The following is a 17,808-nucleotide window of genomic DNA, read 5'->3' on the forward strand; positions in this document are numbered from 1 at the left end:
ATCTAATCCTATTCGAAGGATAAAAGGGGAAAAACTCATTAAATGTTGAACACTGCCACTTTAAGTACCATTTTTGTCTTCGGGTGAATGTACGTAAGACTAAATCATGATCCAACAATAGTTTTCTATTTGGTTTCACTAGTATCACTCAAAGAACTTGACACAGGCTAATGCTTTAACACTTTCTTATCTGAGACAAATTTAACTCTAAGAACATATGACTCAACAATGTACAAAGATTTAAGAATTTGCCAATCTGTCAATCATTTTAAAGAGTCCATATAATATACACATAGCAATATAATATTCATAACCAGAAACTGCACTAAGTAAACACATCATTTAGTTTAAGCTCTACCTGAAAACATGCTGTTTTATTAAAACAAAACCCAAAGACTTAAATCTCAAGTTATATGGTTTTACAATTAAGTCTTACTGAAGCAGCACAGATTTCCTTTCTTACAAACAATATGCAGGAAGAACCCACAAAGTGCACACCAACAATGTGACAAATTGTAATTGTGAAATACAAATAAATCCTGAAGTTAATCTGAAGAATGTCAAGGAGTTACCAGAGAGGTTATGTAGTGCCCTTGATTTTTATTTTACCTACAAGTCTACAAATTCTAAAATTTACTCAATTAACTTTTTTAATAAACAGCACCAGTCTTGCCCATTGATACAATTAAAATTTGACCTTCTCAGTTCTTAGTTCACAAGTTTATTATGAAAAACACTGCAGTGCTCTTGTGCAGTCACATCGTCTTACAGGAAGGGGAAAAAACAGTTCTGTTCAAAACAACTCACCAGGTTCTGACAATAACAAAGAACAACATGGGGCTGAGATTTGAGTAGGGAATAAACTGAGTGCAGACAAATCATATAATTAAATTAAACGGTATCCCTGAAAATAAAAAGAACAATTTCAAAACTCACAAGTAGAAGGGAGGCCTTGGTACTTATTTTTAAAAATGTTCATTAAGCTCCAATGATTGTTTGCTGCTATCCTTATCTACAGTCATGCTGAGTAAAGCTATAGCTAAATGGAAGTTAAATTGTATTCACGAGGTGTTAATGTTTACATCTTATTATCTGCAGTCTCTCAGAGAAAGCAAAAGTAACTACAAATAGCGCTATGCCAGAAACTGGTTTCTTGACCAACAATGTCGCTTCAGCATGCAATGAACTGGTTCATTCTAAAGTGGTCACGGCTGTTGATGACAAGAGGCTTTGTATTTTTATATGGCACATCTTTTGGTCCATGTGAAAACAAGTTTTTTGAATGTTAACTATTTTCTGACACTTTGGAGTTACTGTTGCTCTTCCCATTTCCATTAGGTCGATATATGGTTCATGGCAATACTGTACAAGTTTAAAATTTCATTACAGGAAGTAGTCTGGGGTACGACGAGTAACATGTGGCTCGCCTCTACGAGGTGCTGGGTCAAACTGCAAGCTGAAAAACAAGACAGATTGATGGTTTATGTTCCACGACCTCCATGTACTGACAATCAAAATCAAGAACGTGAGTCTTCCAAACTTTACACTTCCTATTCAATTTTGGCTTGTCTTAATGTAACAGAACCTTAATGATAATGGTCTGTTAACTGTACTCCCCTTGAAAGAGTCAAGGCAACTTCAGCCACAGAGACTATGCTTTTATGAAAACATGGTTTTTACCTTGACTGAAATTTCAAACAAAACAAAACATGGTTGGCCGGGCGCAGTGGCTCACGCCTGTAATCCCAGCACTCTGGGAGGCTGAGGCGGGCGGATCACGAGGTCAGGAGATCAAGACCATCCTGGCTAACACGGTGAAACCCCATATCTACTAAAAAAATACAAAAAAATTAGCCGGGCGTGGTGGCGGACGCCTGTAATCCCAGCTACTCGGGAGGCTGAGGCAGGAGAATGGTGTGAACCCGGGAGGCAGAGCTTGCAGTGAGCCAAGATCGCACCACTGCACTCCAGCCTGGGTGACAGAGTGAGACTCCATCTCAAAAAACAAACAAACAAACAACAAAAAAACACAAAACATGGTTTTAAAAGTGAAAAACCTAGTAATTCCTACGAAGATCTATATATAATAAGTTCCTGTTGGTGTGTTTCAATGTAGATCTATTAAAAAAAAAACAAAACTTAAAAATAAAAGTTGGAATCTGACATAGCATAATCCCTTAATAAACACTTTTTTGAGACGAAGTCTCGCTGTTGCCCAGGCTGGAGTGCAGTGGCGCGATCTTGGCTCACTGCAACCTCTGCCTCCCGGATTCATGCCATTCTCCTGCCTCAGCCTCCTGAGTAGCTGGGATTACAGGCAGGCGCCACCATGCTGGGCTAATTTTTGTATTTTTAGTAGAGAAGGGGTTTCACCATGTTGGTCAGGCTTGTCTCGAACTCCTGATCTCAGGTGATCCACCCACCTGAGCCTTCCAAAGTACTGCGATTACAGGCGTGAGCCACCGCGCCTGGCCCCCTTAAACTCTTAAACCTCACATTTAAACTATGTATTCAGGCTGGGCACTGTATCTTATACTTGTAACCCCAACACTCTAGGAGGCCAAGGTGAAAGGATCACTTCAGCCTAGGAGTTCGAGACAAGACTGGGCAATATAGTGACACCCTCTCTCTCAAAATAAATAAACCAAAACCCTACATATTCAGTAATGCAAGAAAATGTTCAGGTAGAATTACTTACAAAGAGTATTTTAGAGTATCGTCAAGTTCCATGATTGCAGCTTGGTTACCACAACGATAACAATAGTTTGGAGCACTGAAAATCGTTACTACATTCCGGTCATGGCACCAGTTATATCCCTGCAAGGAAAAGGAGACAAAAATCTTACTTTACTCCCTCAATTCAACTAAATGTTACTTCACTCAAGAGAGAAAAAAATCTCTACTCATTCCCACCCCTGCCAAAGGGGCTTAAGAAATGTTAATGCTTTTTTTCTGGATGACTTAATAATCTCCTGTACTTTATACAACCTGTAAGGTACACATGTATTTATTTTCCCCCTAATTACAAAACTTGTTTTTTTTTAGTACTTAAAAAAAAAGGCTTTAACAAACAGCAGCAACCACCAAAGAATGAAATGCTTCTCATGTATCTGCCTTGCTGTAAATGACAGTGTCTCATTAGCCTCTTCTATTGCAGTGGCCTTAAAACATGATTTAAGAATAAGTATTTAAGTGGCCATTCCCTAGAGAAGTGGATACTTAATCCTGGAGACCAGAACCTTACCAATTTTGTCAGTCACAGGTAAAGGCCTGTAAGTTGTTCACTGCCCAGGAACAAATGCAATATGCCTCTAGGATCTCCAGCCTCATTTCCTCAAAGTCCATCCACCTGAATGCATGAGCTACTTTTGTTACTTTTTGTTTAGTATTGTTCACAAATTTCTTTACCTTTAGCAAAGTCAGATTTTATTGATAACCACAGAGTTGTACTAGTATTAATCTAATTAGGACCTTATTTTAAAAATATTCTAATCAGTGTGCCATGTCAAGAACCTTTGCCTCTTTCCCTTCTTTCAAATCACCTGTAATCCTACCATCCAAAGGACCACTTAAAACATTTTTGTGTATTTCTTTCCAGTCTCTCCTACATACATACGTTAAATATATGAAATAACATTGGGATCATAAAATATCATACACGCACACCAACTCCCTATATCTTACTTTCCCACTCTTAAATCTCAAGTACTTCCTAGTCATTCAGATTTCTCTGAAAACATGTTAATGGATTCATTGTAATCAAAAGCTTGAGCTTTTAATTCTAGTAGTGTGCATCTACTGAAAAGGCTCAGGCTATAATGATAAACTCATCAGAAGGAATAGATGGAATTTCTCACAAATGTCATTAATTTAAAACTCCCTAATATCTTCTTAAGTTTACTAAAAAAACAAGTCATATTTCAGAGAACACAGCATACCTCCATCACTAGCTGGTGAGCTCTAGACACCAACGTGAGGCCATTGGCATGATTAAATGTCTCAGAAATATCTTGCCCAAAGGTGTAACCAGCTCCTCGAGGAGATATACCCCAACCACCACGGTCATCTGGATCTGACCACAGCAAGTCACACATCGGACCCTAAAAAATAACTTCAAGTTATAAAATGCCTTTTACAAACATGGTTAACACATTATTTGAGTAATTCATCAGAAGCAGCACCCTAAGTCACCCTTTTTGAGTGATGTTTGTGGACAGTGCTAATAGACTGTGCAGTTGAAGTCAAACATCTGCATCAAATAAGATGTATTTTCCAGCAGACTTTATGAGACACAGCTGACATCCATGGGACCCAGCAGCAACATGCCCTAATTAATCTGCCTATATTATGCAAATTTCAGAGTCTAAGACAGACAACCCAGGTCCGAATAAGCCCAGCTTCACAGCTGTTGTGATCTTGGCAGGTTTCTTAATGTCAGCTTCTTTTGAACAACAGGGCAGACAAGAGTGCTCACACTTCAAGTTGTTTTTGAGAATTATATGAGAGAATACATCTAATGAACTTACAATTAAACTTCTCCACTCCCTAGTAAGTTTTCTGAAAGAATTTTATCAAATAAAAGTCATACCTCATGGGGAACTTCTTGTAGGCGATCAAGTGCTCTGATATGATCCAGTGTATCTATAGATGGTGAGAGACCACCATGTAGACAGAAGATCTGAAAAGAGTGGTTTAAAAGGTTAACCTCACCTAAAAAATTTGTAAACATTCTTGGCTGGGCACAGTGGCTCATGCCTGTAACCCCAGCACTTTGGGAAGCTGAGGCAGGAGGGCTGCTTGAGGCCAGGAGTTTGAGACCAACCTGAGCAACAGAGCAAGACCCTGTGTCTCTACAAAAATTTTAAAAAATGAGCTGGGCACCCCCATCACTTGGCCCCTCTGGTGTTTCTGTGCTCTGCCTGAATGAGACTTGACTTTGCAGGGTTCATCTTTGCTCCAGGCCACTCTGAACTATTGAGTACACTCCTGTTCTTCCTAATAGACCATCGCTGTCACAACCAGACTCCACTTCAAACAGCTCCTTTGAGAAAACTTCTTGGATATCACTCCTGCCCTCTGCCAGAGACTAGTATCTTCATACTCAAAAAATTTTATTGTAAGTTCTTATGTGTGCACATCTACCTAGGCCAATAATTAGCTCCTTACATCTCCCAGACTTGTCCAAAAACAGTCTGAGAGGGTAAATGGGCTACATCACCCACCCCTGTGATCCCACCATACAGTTCAGTGCCTGATATAAAGAATAATGCACTTAAAAGAGTTGGACACATTTGTCAAATTAAATTTTTTTAAGTTTGAATGAATGCTATCAATATCTATTAAAAAATATCCCCAAAGGGGTGTTAAGAGTGGAAAGAGTCATGAGCACCTGAACACTAAAGAAAGCAGATTCTCTGAAATAATCAGCGATGAGTTTTAGATCCACATACCTGCCCATCCACCAAGGCAGTGAGAGGAAGATAGTCAAAAAGATCTGTAAAATATTTCCAAACATTTGCATTTCCATATTTTCTTAAACATTCATCATAGAAACCATAAACTTGTGTGATCTGTCTGCTCTCATGATTCCCTCGAAGAATGGTGATGCGTTCACGGTAACGAACCTAAAACAATAAAATGCAAAACATAAACAACTAGCTCTTTCAAAAACCAATGAAAATTCAAGAAACTTTCTATAGAAAAAAATGCAGTTACAATTTTGTTGAAAAAACAGCACACATCCTCATATCATACTGAACCAAAACCACAGCTTTACAAAATTTTTAAATGCCCATGGGGTGTTTGCCCACCTCATCTCAACTAAAATCAAACTCCCTCTACCACCAACTTTATACCAAACATAAATCAATGGGCTATAAAACCCCATAAATTACTTTACGGTTCAGTAATTTTTCACAAATTTATAGTTATGCAACAATCACCACAATCCAGTTTTAGAACCTTTCCATTATCCCAAAAAGATCCCTCCTGCAGTCACTCTCCACTCCCACTCCAGCTCCTGGCAACCACTGATTTACTTTCTGTCTTGAGTTTGTCTTTTCTAGAAATGTCATATAAATGGAATACAAAATGTAGTCTTTTGGCTAAATATCGCTTAGAATATTTTTGAGGCTCACCCATGTTCTGGCATAGATCAGTGGTTTGTTCCTTTTCATAGTTGCACAGTCCTTCACTGTATGGCTATACCATTTTTTGTTTCTCTATTCACAGTTAAGATGAATTGGCAATTATCTTACTGAGGTTTTTGGCTACTATGAATAATGTTGCTATAATCATATACATGGAAGTTTTTCTGTGGACATATGCTTTCATTTCTTTTAGGAAGATTCCTAAGAATACAATTGTTGGATCACCTGGTAACGTTTAACTTTTTGAGAAACAGTCAAACTGTTTTTCAAAGTAGCTAGACCATGTTATATTCCCACCAGCAATGCATGAAGAGTTTAATCTCCGGTATTAACCAACACTTGGTATTATCAACCTTACTGATTACAACCATTCTAATAGATGTGAAGTAGTACCTCAGTTACTTTAATTTGCATTTCCCTGATTACAATTGATATCAAGCATCTTTTCATGTGCTCACTGACCACTCATGTATCATCTTCTTGGGTAAAATATCTATTCAAATATTTTGCCCATTTTATAATTATCTGTCTTGTTATTGAGCTGTAAAAGTTTTTTTTTTTAAAAATATCTGAATACAAGTACTTTTTTTCTGGTGTCATCTTTTGAAAAAACATCTTAATTTTGATAAAGTCCAATTTTTCAATTTTTTATGGATTGTGCTTTTGTTATATCTAAGAATCTTTACCTAACCTGACAAAGATTTTCTGATTTATTCTAGAAGTTTTGTAGCTTTAGCTCTTACATTTAGTTCTATGATACATTCTGATCCATTTGCTTCAGCACCATTTACTGAAAGAAACATCCTTTCCCCCGGTATTCTTTTGCTAAGGCTGCCACAACAAAGCATCACAGAATAGGTGGCTTAAACAACAGAAATTTACTTCCTCACTGTTCCAGAGGCAGAAGTCCAAGATCAAGGTGTCAGCACAGTTGGTTTCTTCTGATGGCCTCTCTCCTTGATTTATGGATGCTCATCTTCTCCATCTGTCTTATCTTCTCCCCATCTGTGTCCTAATCTCTAATAAGGATACCACTTACACTGGATTAGGGTCCAACCATGTGACCCCACTTTACCTTAATTACCTGTCCAAATACAGTCACATTCTGAGGTGCTGTGGGTTAGGACTTAGACAAATGAATTTTGGGGGCTACAATTCAGCCCATTAACCTCCATGAGTAAGTTTTTTCCCCCCAGATAGGGTCTCACTCTGTCGCCCAGGCTCAAATGCAGTGGAGTAGCTCACCGCAGCCTCAAATTCCTAGGCTCAAGCAATCCTCCCACCTCAGCCTCCAGAGTGGCTAGGACTACAGCACATGTCACCATGTCAGGCTAAAATTGTTTTCTGAAGAGATGGGGTCTCACTAGGTTGCCCAGGCTGCTTGCATACTCTTAAAGGTAGCACATTCATTCCTCTTTGAGCACTGGGATTCATCCTGGGTTTTTAGCACAGGTTAGCTCTTTTCATGGTATTTGGAGTCACCGCAGAAACCTTCCACCATCTAGTCCAACTCCTTCATTTTACAGATGCAGAAAATAACGATCTCCAAAAATATTTCGTAGGACTTTACACAATTCAGATATTAATCAAGAAAATTCAGCTCACGCTAAAACCACATCTCACTGCTTCTCTAATATTAGGAAAGTCTGTGACAGCCATTTATCATTTTGAATATTCTTTAATAATAAAAATCAGTCTGTTGCCTAGGGAGAAAAAAACCTCCCCAAGATTTTTGGGTAAAGTCAAACAATTTATTTAAAGGGAAAGGCGGAAGCCTGCCACCCTAACAGCTCTTTACCATCTTTTGCTTCATGTTCAGATCACCATCGGTACACTTCGCAAAGCTACAACTGGCATGTAATGCATGTAATTTTGGAACTTGCTTTTTTCAGTTATCATTTCTACCATTCTAGATTTTTGTTTTTTAAAGACACAGGAGTCTTGCTCTGTCACACGGCTGGAGTGCAGTGGTGCATCATGGCTCACTGTAGCCTTGACCTCCCAGGTTCAAATGATCCTCCCACCTCAGCTTCCTGAGTAGCTGAGACTACAAGCGTGCACCACTGCACCTGGCTATTTTTTTTAACTTTTTGTAGAGATGGGGTTTATGTTGACTAGGCTGTTCTTAAACTCCTGGACCCAAGTGATCCTTCCCGCCTTCCCCAGCCTCCCAAAGTGTTGAGGTAACAGGCGTGAACCACTGCACCCAGCCTATTCTAGATTATTACTGTCATGGTTAATGGCTGGAAACTATTCAACTGAGCTAAACCATATGTACATACATAATGTATGTTATGTACATAATATTCTGTTAAATATTTACAGCAAATGTTTTCTTGAATTTCTTTCTCAGAAAAATTCTTTTTTTTCTTGAACTTCTTCCTCGATATATATATATATATATTTTTGAGACAGGGTCTCACTGTTCCCCAAGCTAGAGTGTAGGGTGGCGAGATCAAGTCTCATTGCAGCCACGACCTCCTGGGCTCAAGCAACTCTGCCCACCTCAGCCTGAGTAGCTGGGACTACAGGCCTGTGCCACCACACTCGGTTAATTATTATTATTTTTTTGTAGACGAGGTCTCACTATGTTGCCCAGGCTGGTCTCAAACTCTTGGACTCAAGCAATATGCCCACTTTGTCCTGTCCTCCCAAAGTGCTGGGATTATAGCCACGAGCCACCGTGACCAGCTGATTTAAACATTTTGACATTTGGTATGTTTATATATTTATAATACTTCAAAAGTATCTAAAAACACAAACCTAATTATATTATCTCTCCATACCCCAATTTACTGAACTAAAATATCTATTTGACCAGCCCTCTAACATTTTTCTTTTCCCTTTTTTTTTCTGAGACAGTCTCGCTCTGTTGTCCAGGCTGGCGTGCAGTGGCGCAATCTCAGCTCACTGCAACCTCCGCCTCCCAGGTTCAAGCAATTCTCCTGCCTCAGGCTCCAGAGTAGCTGGGATTACAGGCACCCGCCACCACCCCCGGCTAGTTTTTTGTACTTTTAGTAGAGATGGGGCTTCACCATGTTCTCCAGGCTGGTCTCAAACTCCTGACCTCAGGTGATCTGCCTACCTCAGCGTCCCAAAGTGCTGGGATTACAGGCATAAGCCATCACGCCCAGCCTATTTTTTTCAAACAATCTGACTGAGGCATTCATTCTCTTCCTTTTGTTTTGATTCTGTACCATCCCCTTACTCAGAACGCAGACGCCTATGATTTTTAAGTTCAAAACCTGAACATATGCATTCCTAAATGTGGAATTTTGTTTTAACATTCAGATAGAGAAAACAATTGGGGGAAAAAAAACTTTCAAGAGGACTGTCTTACCCATTTCAACATGCCCCAACATAAAATTGAAATTACCTTAAGAGCTACAAGCAGTGTAACTGTTTCAACTGAATAATATCCTCTGTCAACATAATCTCCCATAAACAAGTAATTTGTATCTGGTGATTTGCCACCAATTCTAAACAGTTCCATGAGATCATGAAATTGCCCATGCACATCTCCACAGACAGTAACTGGACATCGAACCTCTTGCACGTTGGATTCTTTTGTCAGGATTTCTTTAGCCTACAGATGGGAGACAAAAATAAGGCAATACATTTGGCATTAAACAATATTAACAAAGATTTGTTTACCTACACTTAATGTAGCTTAAGGGGCAGACTCAGTCTAAGATAAAATTGCAGGCATTTATGATCCCATTAAAATAAGTGAGATATGATTATAATCCATTAGCTATCTCACCCTGTTACCTAGGGAAAAAATATGCATTCCTATCATCAATACCAGGAGTTTTTTAAAAACCTATCAAATAGCCATCTAATTAAATACTAATTGTTAGCTGTCACATAAAACCAATGAAAATGGAACAGGACATTCAGGTATCTACTTCCTTCCCTTCAGAGTTCTAACTACAATGCAGCACTCAAAGATTCTCTTTTTTTTCTTTTTTTGAGACAGGGTCTCATTTTGTCACCCAGGCTGGAGTGCAGTAGTATGATCATAGCTCACTGTAGCCTGGATCTTCTTGGCTCAGGAATCTTCCCACCTCAGTAGTGGGGACCACAGGCACACGCCACCATGGCTGGCTAATTTTCACAAACTTTTTTGTAGAGACGGGGTCTCACTTGATCCTCCAGCCTCATCCTCCCAAGGGCTGGGATTACATGCATAAGCCACCTCACCTCAGCCCTGTTTGACTTTTTAAAAACATGTTTTTGGCCAAGCACTGTGGCTCATACCTGTGAGAAAATCATTTGCTCAACCATCTGAGTGACTACTATGTACCAGCCCCATGCTAGCAACTGGACATATAGTGGTGAACAAGATGGCTCATTCCCACTACCGTAGAGGGGAGAAGGACCACAAACAAGTAACCAAGCCAAAAGTACACTGTGTTAAGTGTCACAAAGGAAAGGGAGAGGGAAACCGGGAGAGACCACTTTACATAAGATACCAAAACAAATTACCAGAGAATTGTTGCTAATGAGCCATGACAACCACAGATGACAAGGACTGGGTTCAAAGCATTGGTATGCAATCTTAGCTGCACATTAAAAATCCCAATGCCCAGCCAGGCGCGGTGGCTCACACCTATAATCCCAGCACTTTGGGAGGCCAAGGCGGGCCAATCACTTGAGGTCAGGAGTTTGAGGCCAGCCTGGCCATCATGGCGAAACCCTGTCTCCACTAAAAATAAAAAAAATTAGCTAGGCATGGTGGTGCATGACTGTAGTACCAGCTACTTGGGAGGCTGAGGCAGGAGAATTGCTTAAACTTGGGAGGTGGAGGTTGCCGTGAGCCAAGATCGCATCACTGCACTCCAGCCTGGGTGACAGACCAAGGCTCTGTCTCAAAACAAAAACAAAAACACCGATGCCCATTCCTTCCCCTAATAAAGTCAGAATTCTGGAGAGTGGAATCAAGCCATCAATAATTTTTAAGCACCCCCACCCCTCCTTTTCCCAGTGTGCAACCAAGTTTAAGAACCACTGCACTTTGGGACACTAAGGCGGGTGGATGGCTTGACCCCAGGAGTTCTAGACCAGCCTGGAGTACAGTGGCATGATCTCGGCTCACTATAACCTCCACCTCCCAGGTTCAAACGATCCTCCTGCCTCAGTCTCCATGAACAATTGCGACCACAGGTGTGCACCACTATGCCTATTTTGTACTTTTTGTAGAGGTGAGGTTTCACCATGTTGTCCAGGCTGGCCTCAAACTCCTGAGCTTAAATGATTTGCCCACCTCTGCCTCCCAAAGTGCTGAATTATAGGCGTTAGCCACTATACAGGCCTGAGATATCTATTAAGAAATATGTACAACCCATTATTATCAAATCCTACTTCATTTTGAAATTTTTCTCTGCAGGGTAATTCCAACTTCCCATTTACTATCACTAAAAAACACAAATTCACTAGGCTTATTCCATTACCAAGTCTGTCTGGCATTAATACCACATCTAGTGTTTTTTTAACACCTATATTAATGAAAATAACTAAATGAAATAAGTCCTACACTGAGAAGAAACTTGCAAAAGTTATTCAGAAGTTTTAAAAGGGCACGACATAAGAAAACAGATGGTTACATACCATGTAAATCTTGCCATGATGTAATTTTCACATTTAAATCTATCAGAAGTTAAATGTTAATATACTTCTGTGAATATCTGTTTATCTGCAAAGCTATTCTCTGTATTAATAATAAAAAGTTGACTTTCAGGACTGCCTGAAGTTCCTTACCTACAACTGACTCAAAATTTCTATTCAAATCATGAAGGAAAATTAAGTCTAAATGCTATTTGTTGCTTTTATTTCAATTTAGGCAAATCACACCAATAAACAGTGTTATCTATTTTTTAAACTATACAAATTAGTAATACATTCTTGTAAAAAATTTCAGCACAGATAAAATGAAATGTTCCCTTTGAGCACCCTACACAATCCCACCCCCTTTGGGCAAAGTTACCAATAAAATTTTGATGTACAGATGCTCCTCAATTTGTAACACAGCTGCATCCAGATAATCCTATCGTAAATATAATCGAGTCAACAGTGTGTTTTCAGCTGACAATGTTTTCAAGTTATGATACATTTATCTGGATGTAGTCCCATCATAAACTAAGGGGTATATTGAATATCTATCATTTTCACACCATCATTAAGTCGAAAAATTGGGGACTGTCTGTTTATCCTTTAAAACTTTGTTTACAAAGTTTACACACCTACTGTATGTCTACAGAAACAATAGTTTTCCTTTGCATTTTTAAACTAGAAACAATATTGTTCAGCAGCCTGCTTTTCTAACAATATATAATAATACATAACATTTATTGAGACAGCTGGTTATTTTCTCATAGTGGAGGCAGAGTATTCCCCTGACCAATTACAATGGCAGAGGGGTGTGAAACTACAGCAATATATAGCCTCGTATTTTCTCCTCTGTATACATATGCAGGCACATTTCCTGAGAGAAGATACTATGAAGTGAACTTAACTAGTGTATCTAGTAGTTTGGTTTTTAAATGTTGACATTATCGAATTGTCCTTTAAAATAAAAAGAACAGTTAACTCTTACGTGAAATTTCTAACTTGTGAATCTAGAAAAGCCAACCAGAGCTCTTTCTTCCCTTCCTACCAAACTTCACAGACCAGAACAAATATAATTAAATACTGGCGATAACAGTGGTATACAGTAGAAGCAACCATCCCTCAGAGCGGAGAAAGAAAAAAAAAAATCACCCAATCAACTATTAAGTAGATCTTAACAAAAATGCAACCTTGGAAAGAACCAGTTTTAAGCATGATTTTGGTTGTTTTGTTGTTGTTGTTGTTGTTTTGGTCTCAACTTACCAGCTCTCAGATAGTTAAAATAAAACAGACTACACCAGAACAGTAGAACAATAAAAGCTACAGATATTCATATAAAAGATCATTTTGGGCTGGGTGCGGTGGCTCACGCCTGTAATCCCAAATCCCAATACTTTGCGAGGCTGAGGCGAGTGGATCACTTGAGGTCAGGAGCTCCAGACCAGCCTGGCCAACATGGTAAAACCCCGTCTCTACTAAAAACACAAAACAGCTGGGTGTTGTGGTGTATGCCCGTAATCTCAGCTACTTGGGAAGCTGAGGCATGAGAATAGCTTGAACCTGGGAGGCGGAGGTTGCAGTGAGCCAAGATCACTCCACTGCACTACAGCCAGAGTGACAGAGCAAGACTCTGTCCAAAAAAAAAAGATCATTTTGGCGAGTGCAGCGGCTCATGCCTGTAATCCCAACACTTTGGAAGGTAAAAGCGGGAGGATGCTCAGGAGTTCAGAGACCAGCCTGGGCAACAACATATTGAGACCCCTCTCTATAGAAAATAAAATAAAAAATTAGCCATCTGTGGTGGCACACACCTGCAGTTTTAGGTACCCAAAAGGCTGAGCTAGGAGAATCGCTTGAGCCCAGAAGTTCAAGGATGCAGTCAGCCATGATCACTTGACCCCAGGAGGGTCAAGGATGCAGTGAGCCGTGATCATACCACTGTACTCCAGCCTGGTAGACAGCCATCTCAAAAAAAAAAACTAAAAATAAAATAAAGATAAGCTGTGCTATCACAAGGACTTAGGCCTTATAAATCCTGAAAGCACCTAATAAGAGCGGCTTTATGGATCACCTCCAGAGCCTCCAGACCTTTAGCAACCATCATTTTCAAAGATGGTTATACAACCTCAACTGTCTAGTTTAATACTCAAAGTAAATGGTAGAACCAGACCTTTAAGTAACTTAATTTTGACATTTGAGGTTTTTTATTTTTAATAACCACCTTTTTACTCTGGCATTTTGACTTCTGTAAAGTCTCATATCACCTGAATTAAGAACTGAAAGACAAGCAAAAGCAAAACACGCGTACCAAACCTTTTGCTTCCCCTAAAACATTTTTCCAGGACCTCAAATTTCTTAGCTAATATGGTCAACATCTTGGAAAAAAATTAAGATAAAGTTTTTAAAAGAATGTAATTAGGGCCGAGCACAGTGGCTCATGCCTGTAATCCCAGCACTTTGGGAGGCCAAGGCAGGCGGATCATTTGAGGTCAAGAGCTTGAGACCAGCCTGACCAACATAGTGAAACCTCAGCTCTACTAAAAAGCCAGGAATGGTGGCACACACTTGTAATCCTAGCTACTCAGGAGGCTGAGGCAGGGGCATCATTTGAACCCAATGGGCCAAGATCATGCCACTGCACTACAGCCTAGGTGACAAAGCGAGACTCCATCTCAAAAAAGAAAAAAAAGAATGTAATTAGTACCACACTGGTTTTGATTTATCAGAACCCTTCTGAAATTCAGTCAAATGGTATAGACTGAAATGAATGAATTTCAAGCAAACAAAAATTCGGTATAAACTTCCAAGAACAAGGTTAAAACTGGAATGAGGCTATTCTCTTAGTAAGACCTTATCACAAGTAACTGTAGGAAGTTAACACCTCATACTGTCCTAGAATCCAAAAATTTGCAGATTAACTTGAAGAAAAGCAATCTTTGGGGATACTTTTTAAAATCTTTTTTTTTGAGACAAGGTCTTGCTCTGTTGTCCAGGCTGCAGTGCGGCACCATCACGGCTCACTGCAGCCTTGATCTCCCAAGCTCAAGTAATCCTCCCACCTTAGTCTCCCGAGTAGCTGGGACTGCAGGCATGCACCACTGAGGACACTATCTTATTACCAATGTCCTCTCAGCATTCTGGTTTGGATTCAGAAATCCCACAACCTTATTTCCAACCCACTATAAAATAATCAGCTATAAGATAAATGACCCACAGACTCAACATTCTTGAATACAGGCCATCATAACCACTGTAGTAACATGAAATTACAAACAAAGCAGGCTTAAACTAAACCTCATAAATCATCCATGCTGTTTTTCATGGAAGACAATTTTTTTTTTTTTTTGAGACAGAGTTTCGCTCTTGTTGCGCGGGCTGGACTGCAATGGCGCGATCTCGGTTCACTGCAACCTCCGCCTCCTAGGTTCAAGTGATTCTCCTGCCTCAGCCTCTTGAGTAGCTGGGATTACAGATGCAAACCACTCCCAGCTAATTTTTTTTTTTTTTTTTTTTTTTAGTAGAGACAGGATTTCACCATCTTGCCCAGGCTGGTCTCGAACTCCTGACCTCAGGTGATCCACCCGCCTTGGCCTCCCAAAGGCTGGGATTACAGGCATAAGCCAGTGCGCCCAGTGGAAGACAATTTTTAAAAGTACATGAACCAACAACAGATTCACTAACCACTTATTTATCATTTTTGGCTGAGCGCAGTGGCTCACGCCTGTAATCCTAGCACTATGGGACGCCAAGGCGGATGAATCACTTGAGGTCGGGAGTTCGAAACCAGCCTGGCCAACATGGTGAAACCCCATACCTACTAAAAATACAAAAAAATTAGCCAGGCGTGGTGGCAGGCGCCTGTAATCCCAGCTACTTGGGAGGCTGAGGTAGGAGAATCACTTGAACCTGGGAGGCGAGGTTGCAGTGAGCGGAGACCGCACCACTGCACTCCAGCCTGGGTGACAGTGAGACTCCATCTCAAAAATAGTAATAGTAATTTCCTTAAGAGCACACAGTAACTACAGGCATGCCTCATTTTACTGTGCTTCTCTTTACTGCACTTTGCATATGTTGCATTTTTTTAATCAATCAAAGCTTCATGGCAACCCTGTGTGGAGCAAGTCTATCAGCACCATTTTCCCACCAGCATGTGCTCACTTCTTGTCTCTGTGTCACATCTTGGTACTTCTAAAATTATTTCAAACTTTTTCATTACTATTGTATCTGTTATGGTGATATGTGATCAGTGATCTTTGATGTTACTATTGTAATTGCTGTGGGGCACTACCAACCGTGCCCATAAGACAATGAACTTAATAAATGTCGTATATATTCTTACTGCTGCTGACTGGTCATTCTGTCTCTCCCTCTCCTTGGGCCTCCCTATCCCCTGAGACACAATATTGAAATTAGGCCAATTAATAACCCTACAATGGCCTCCAAATGTTCAAGTGAAAGGAAGAGTTGCATATCTCTCACTTTAAATGAAAAGTTAGAAATTATTAAAGTTAGGAGAGGCCACATGGAAACTCGAGACAGGCCTAAAGGTAGGCTTCTTGCACCAAACTGCCAAGGTATAAATGCAAAGGAAAAGTTCTTTAAGGAAATTAGAAATGCTACTTCAGTGAACACGCAAATAGTAAGTAAGCCAAACAGTCTTATTGCTGATACGGACAAAGTTTTAGTGGTCTGGATAGATCAAATCAGCCACAACATTCACTTAAAAGCCAAAGCCTAATTCAGAGGTAGGTCCTAATTCTTCAATTCTATAAAGGCTAATAGAGGTGAGGAAGCTGCAGAAGTTAAGCTTAAAGCTAGCAGACTAGTTCATGAGATTTAAGAACCCATTTCCATAACATAAAAGGGCAAGATGAGGCATCAAGTACCGATATAAAAACTACAACAAGTTTCCCAGATGATCTACCTAAGTGATGAAGGTGGTTGCACTAAACAACAGGTTTTCAATGTAGACGAAATAGCCTTCTAGTGGAAGAAGATGCCACCTAGGACTTTACTAGCTAGAGAAGTCAATGCCTGCCCTCAAACCCTCAACGGACAGGCTGACTCTTGTTAGAGGCTAATGTAGCTGGTGGTGACTCAGTTGAAGCCAAGGCTCATTCACCATTCTGAAAGCATTTAAGCCATTCTTTAGCACTTCAGAATTATGCTAAATCTACTATGCCCGTGCTCTAGAAATGGAACAACAAAGCCTGGATGACAGCACATCTGCTTACAGCATGGTATACTGAATATTTTAAGTGCATTATTGAGAGCTATTGCTCAGAAAAAAAAAAAAAAAAGATTCCTTTCAAAATATTACTGCTCAGCCTGGGCAACATACCAAAACCCCATCTCTACAAAAAAATTAAAATATTAGCTGGGCATAGTGGTACACACCTGTAGTGCCTGCTACTTGGAAGGCTGTGGCAGGAGGATTGCTTGAGCTCAGGAGTTCAAGATCAGCCTGGGCAATGTGGCGAGACCCTGTCTCTACGAAAAATAAAAATTAGCTAGGCATGGTGGTGCACTCTGTGGTCCCAGCTGCTGGGGAGGCTGAGGCAGAAGAATCGCTTGAGCCCAGGAGTTCAAGGTTCCAGTGAACTATGATGATGTCACTGTACTTCAGCCTGGGCAACAACACCATCTCAAAATAAATAAATAAAAGCACAAAATGATTACAACCATGTCACAATTCTTTGCATTAAAAAAAGGCTGAAAAGCCCAGGCACAGTGGCTCACGCCTGTAATTCTATCACTTTGGGAGCCAAAGCAGGTGGATGACTTTAGGTCAAGAGTTTGGGACCAGCCTGGCCAACACGGTAAAACCCCATCTCTACTAAAAATACAAAAATCAGCCAGGTAAGATGGCACAGGCCTGTAATCCCAGCTACTTGGGAGGCTGTGGCATGAGAATTATTTTGGAACCCAGGAGGCAGAGGTTGCAGTGAGCTGAGATCGTGCCACTGCACTCCAGCCTATGCAACACAGTAAGACTCTCTCTCAAAACAAACTAACAAAAAAAGGCTAAAAAAAAAAAATTAAAAAGATTTCA

General features: G+C 40.1%; 1 protein-coding gene across 1 annotated transcript in view; it reads right to left on the reverse strand.

The window, feature by feature from the left end:
* Window positions 1-341: 341 nt before the first annotated feature.
* The window catches only part of PPP2CA (protein phosphatase 2 catalytic subunit alpha), a 32,225-nt gene continuing 14,758 nt past the window's right edge, over window positions 342-17,808 (reverse strand). Inside the window, exons 2-7 of the mRNA XM_019026824.4 lie at window positions 9,526-9,735; window positions 5,451-5,624; window positions 4,589-4,678; window positions 3,939-4,100; window positions 2,699-2,817; window positions 342-1,456 (exon numbers count right to left, since the gene is read on the reverse strand). Of these exons, the coding sequence (XP_018882369.1) occupies window positions 1,384-1,456; window positions 2,699-2,817; window positions 3,939-4,100; window positions 4,589-4,678; window positions 5,451-5,624; window positions 9,526-9,735 (828 nt within the window). The 3' untranslated portion in view covers window positions 342-1,383. The remainder of the gene's footprint in view (window positions 1,457-2,698; window positions 2,818-3,938; window positions 4,101-4,588; window positions 4,679-5,450; window positions 5,625-9,525; window positions 9,736-17,808) is intronic.

This window comes from Gorilla gorilla, chromosome 4, assembly GCF_029281585.2.
Source record: "Gorilla gorilla gorilla isolate KB3781 chromosome 4, NHGRI_mGorGor1-v2.1_pri, whole genome shotgun sequence".
Lineage (NCBI taxonomy): Eukaryota > Metazoa > Chordata > Mammalia > Primates > Hominidae > Gorilla > Gorilla gorilla.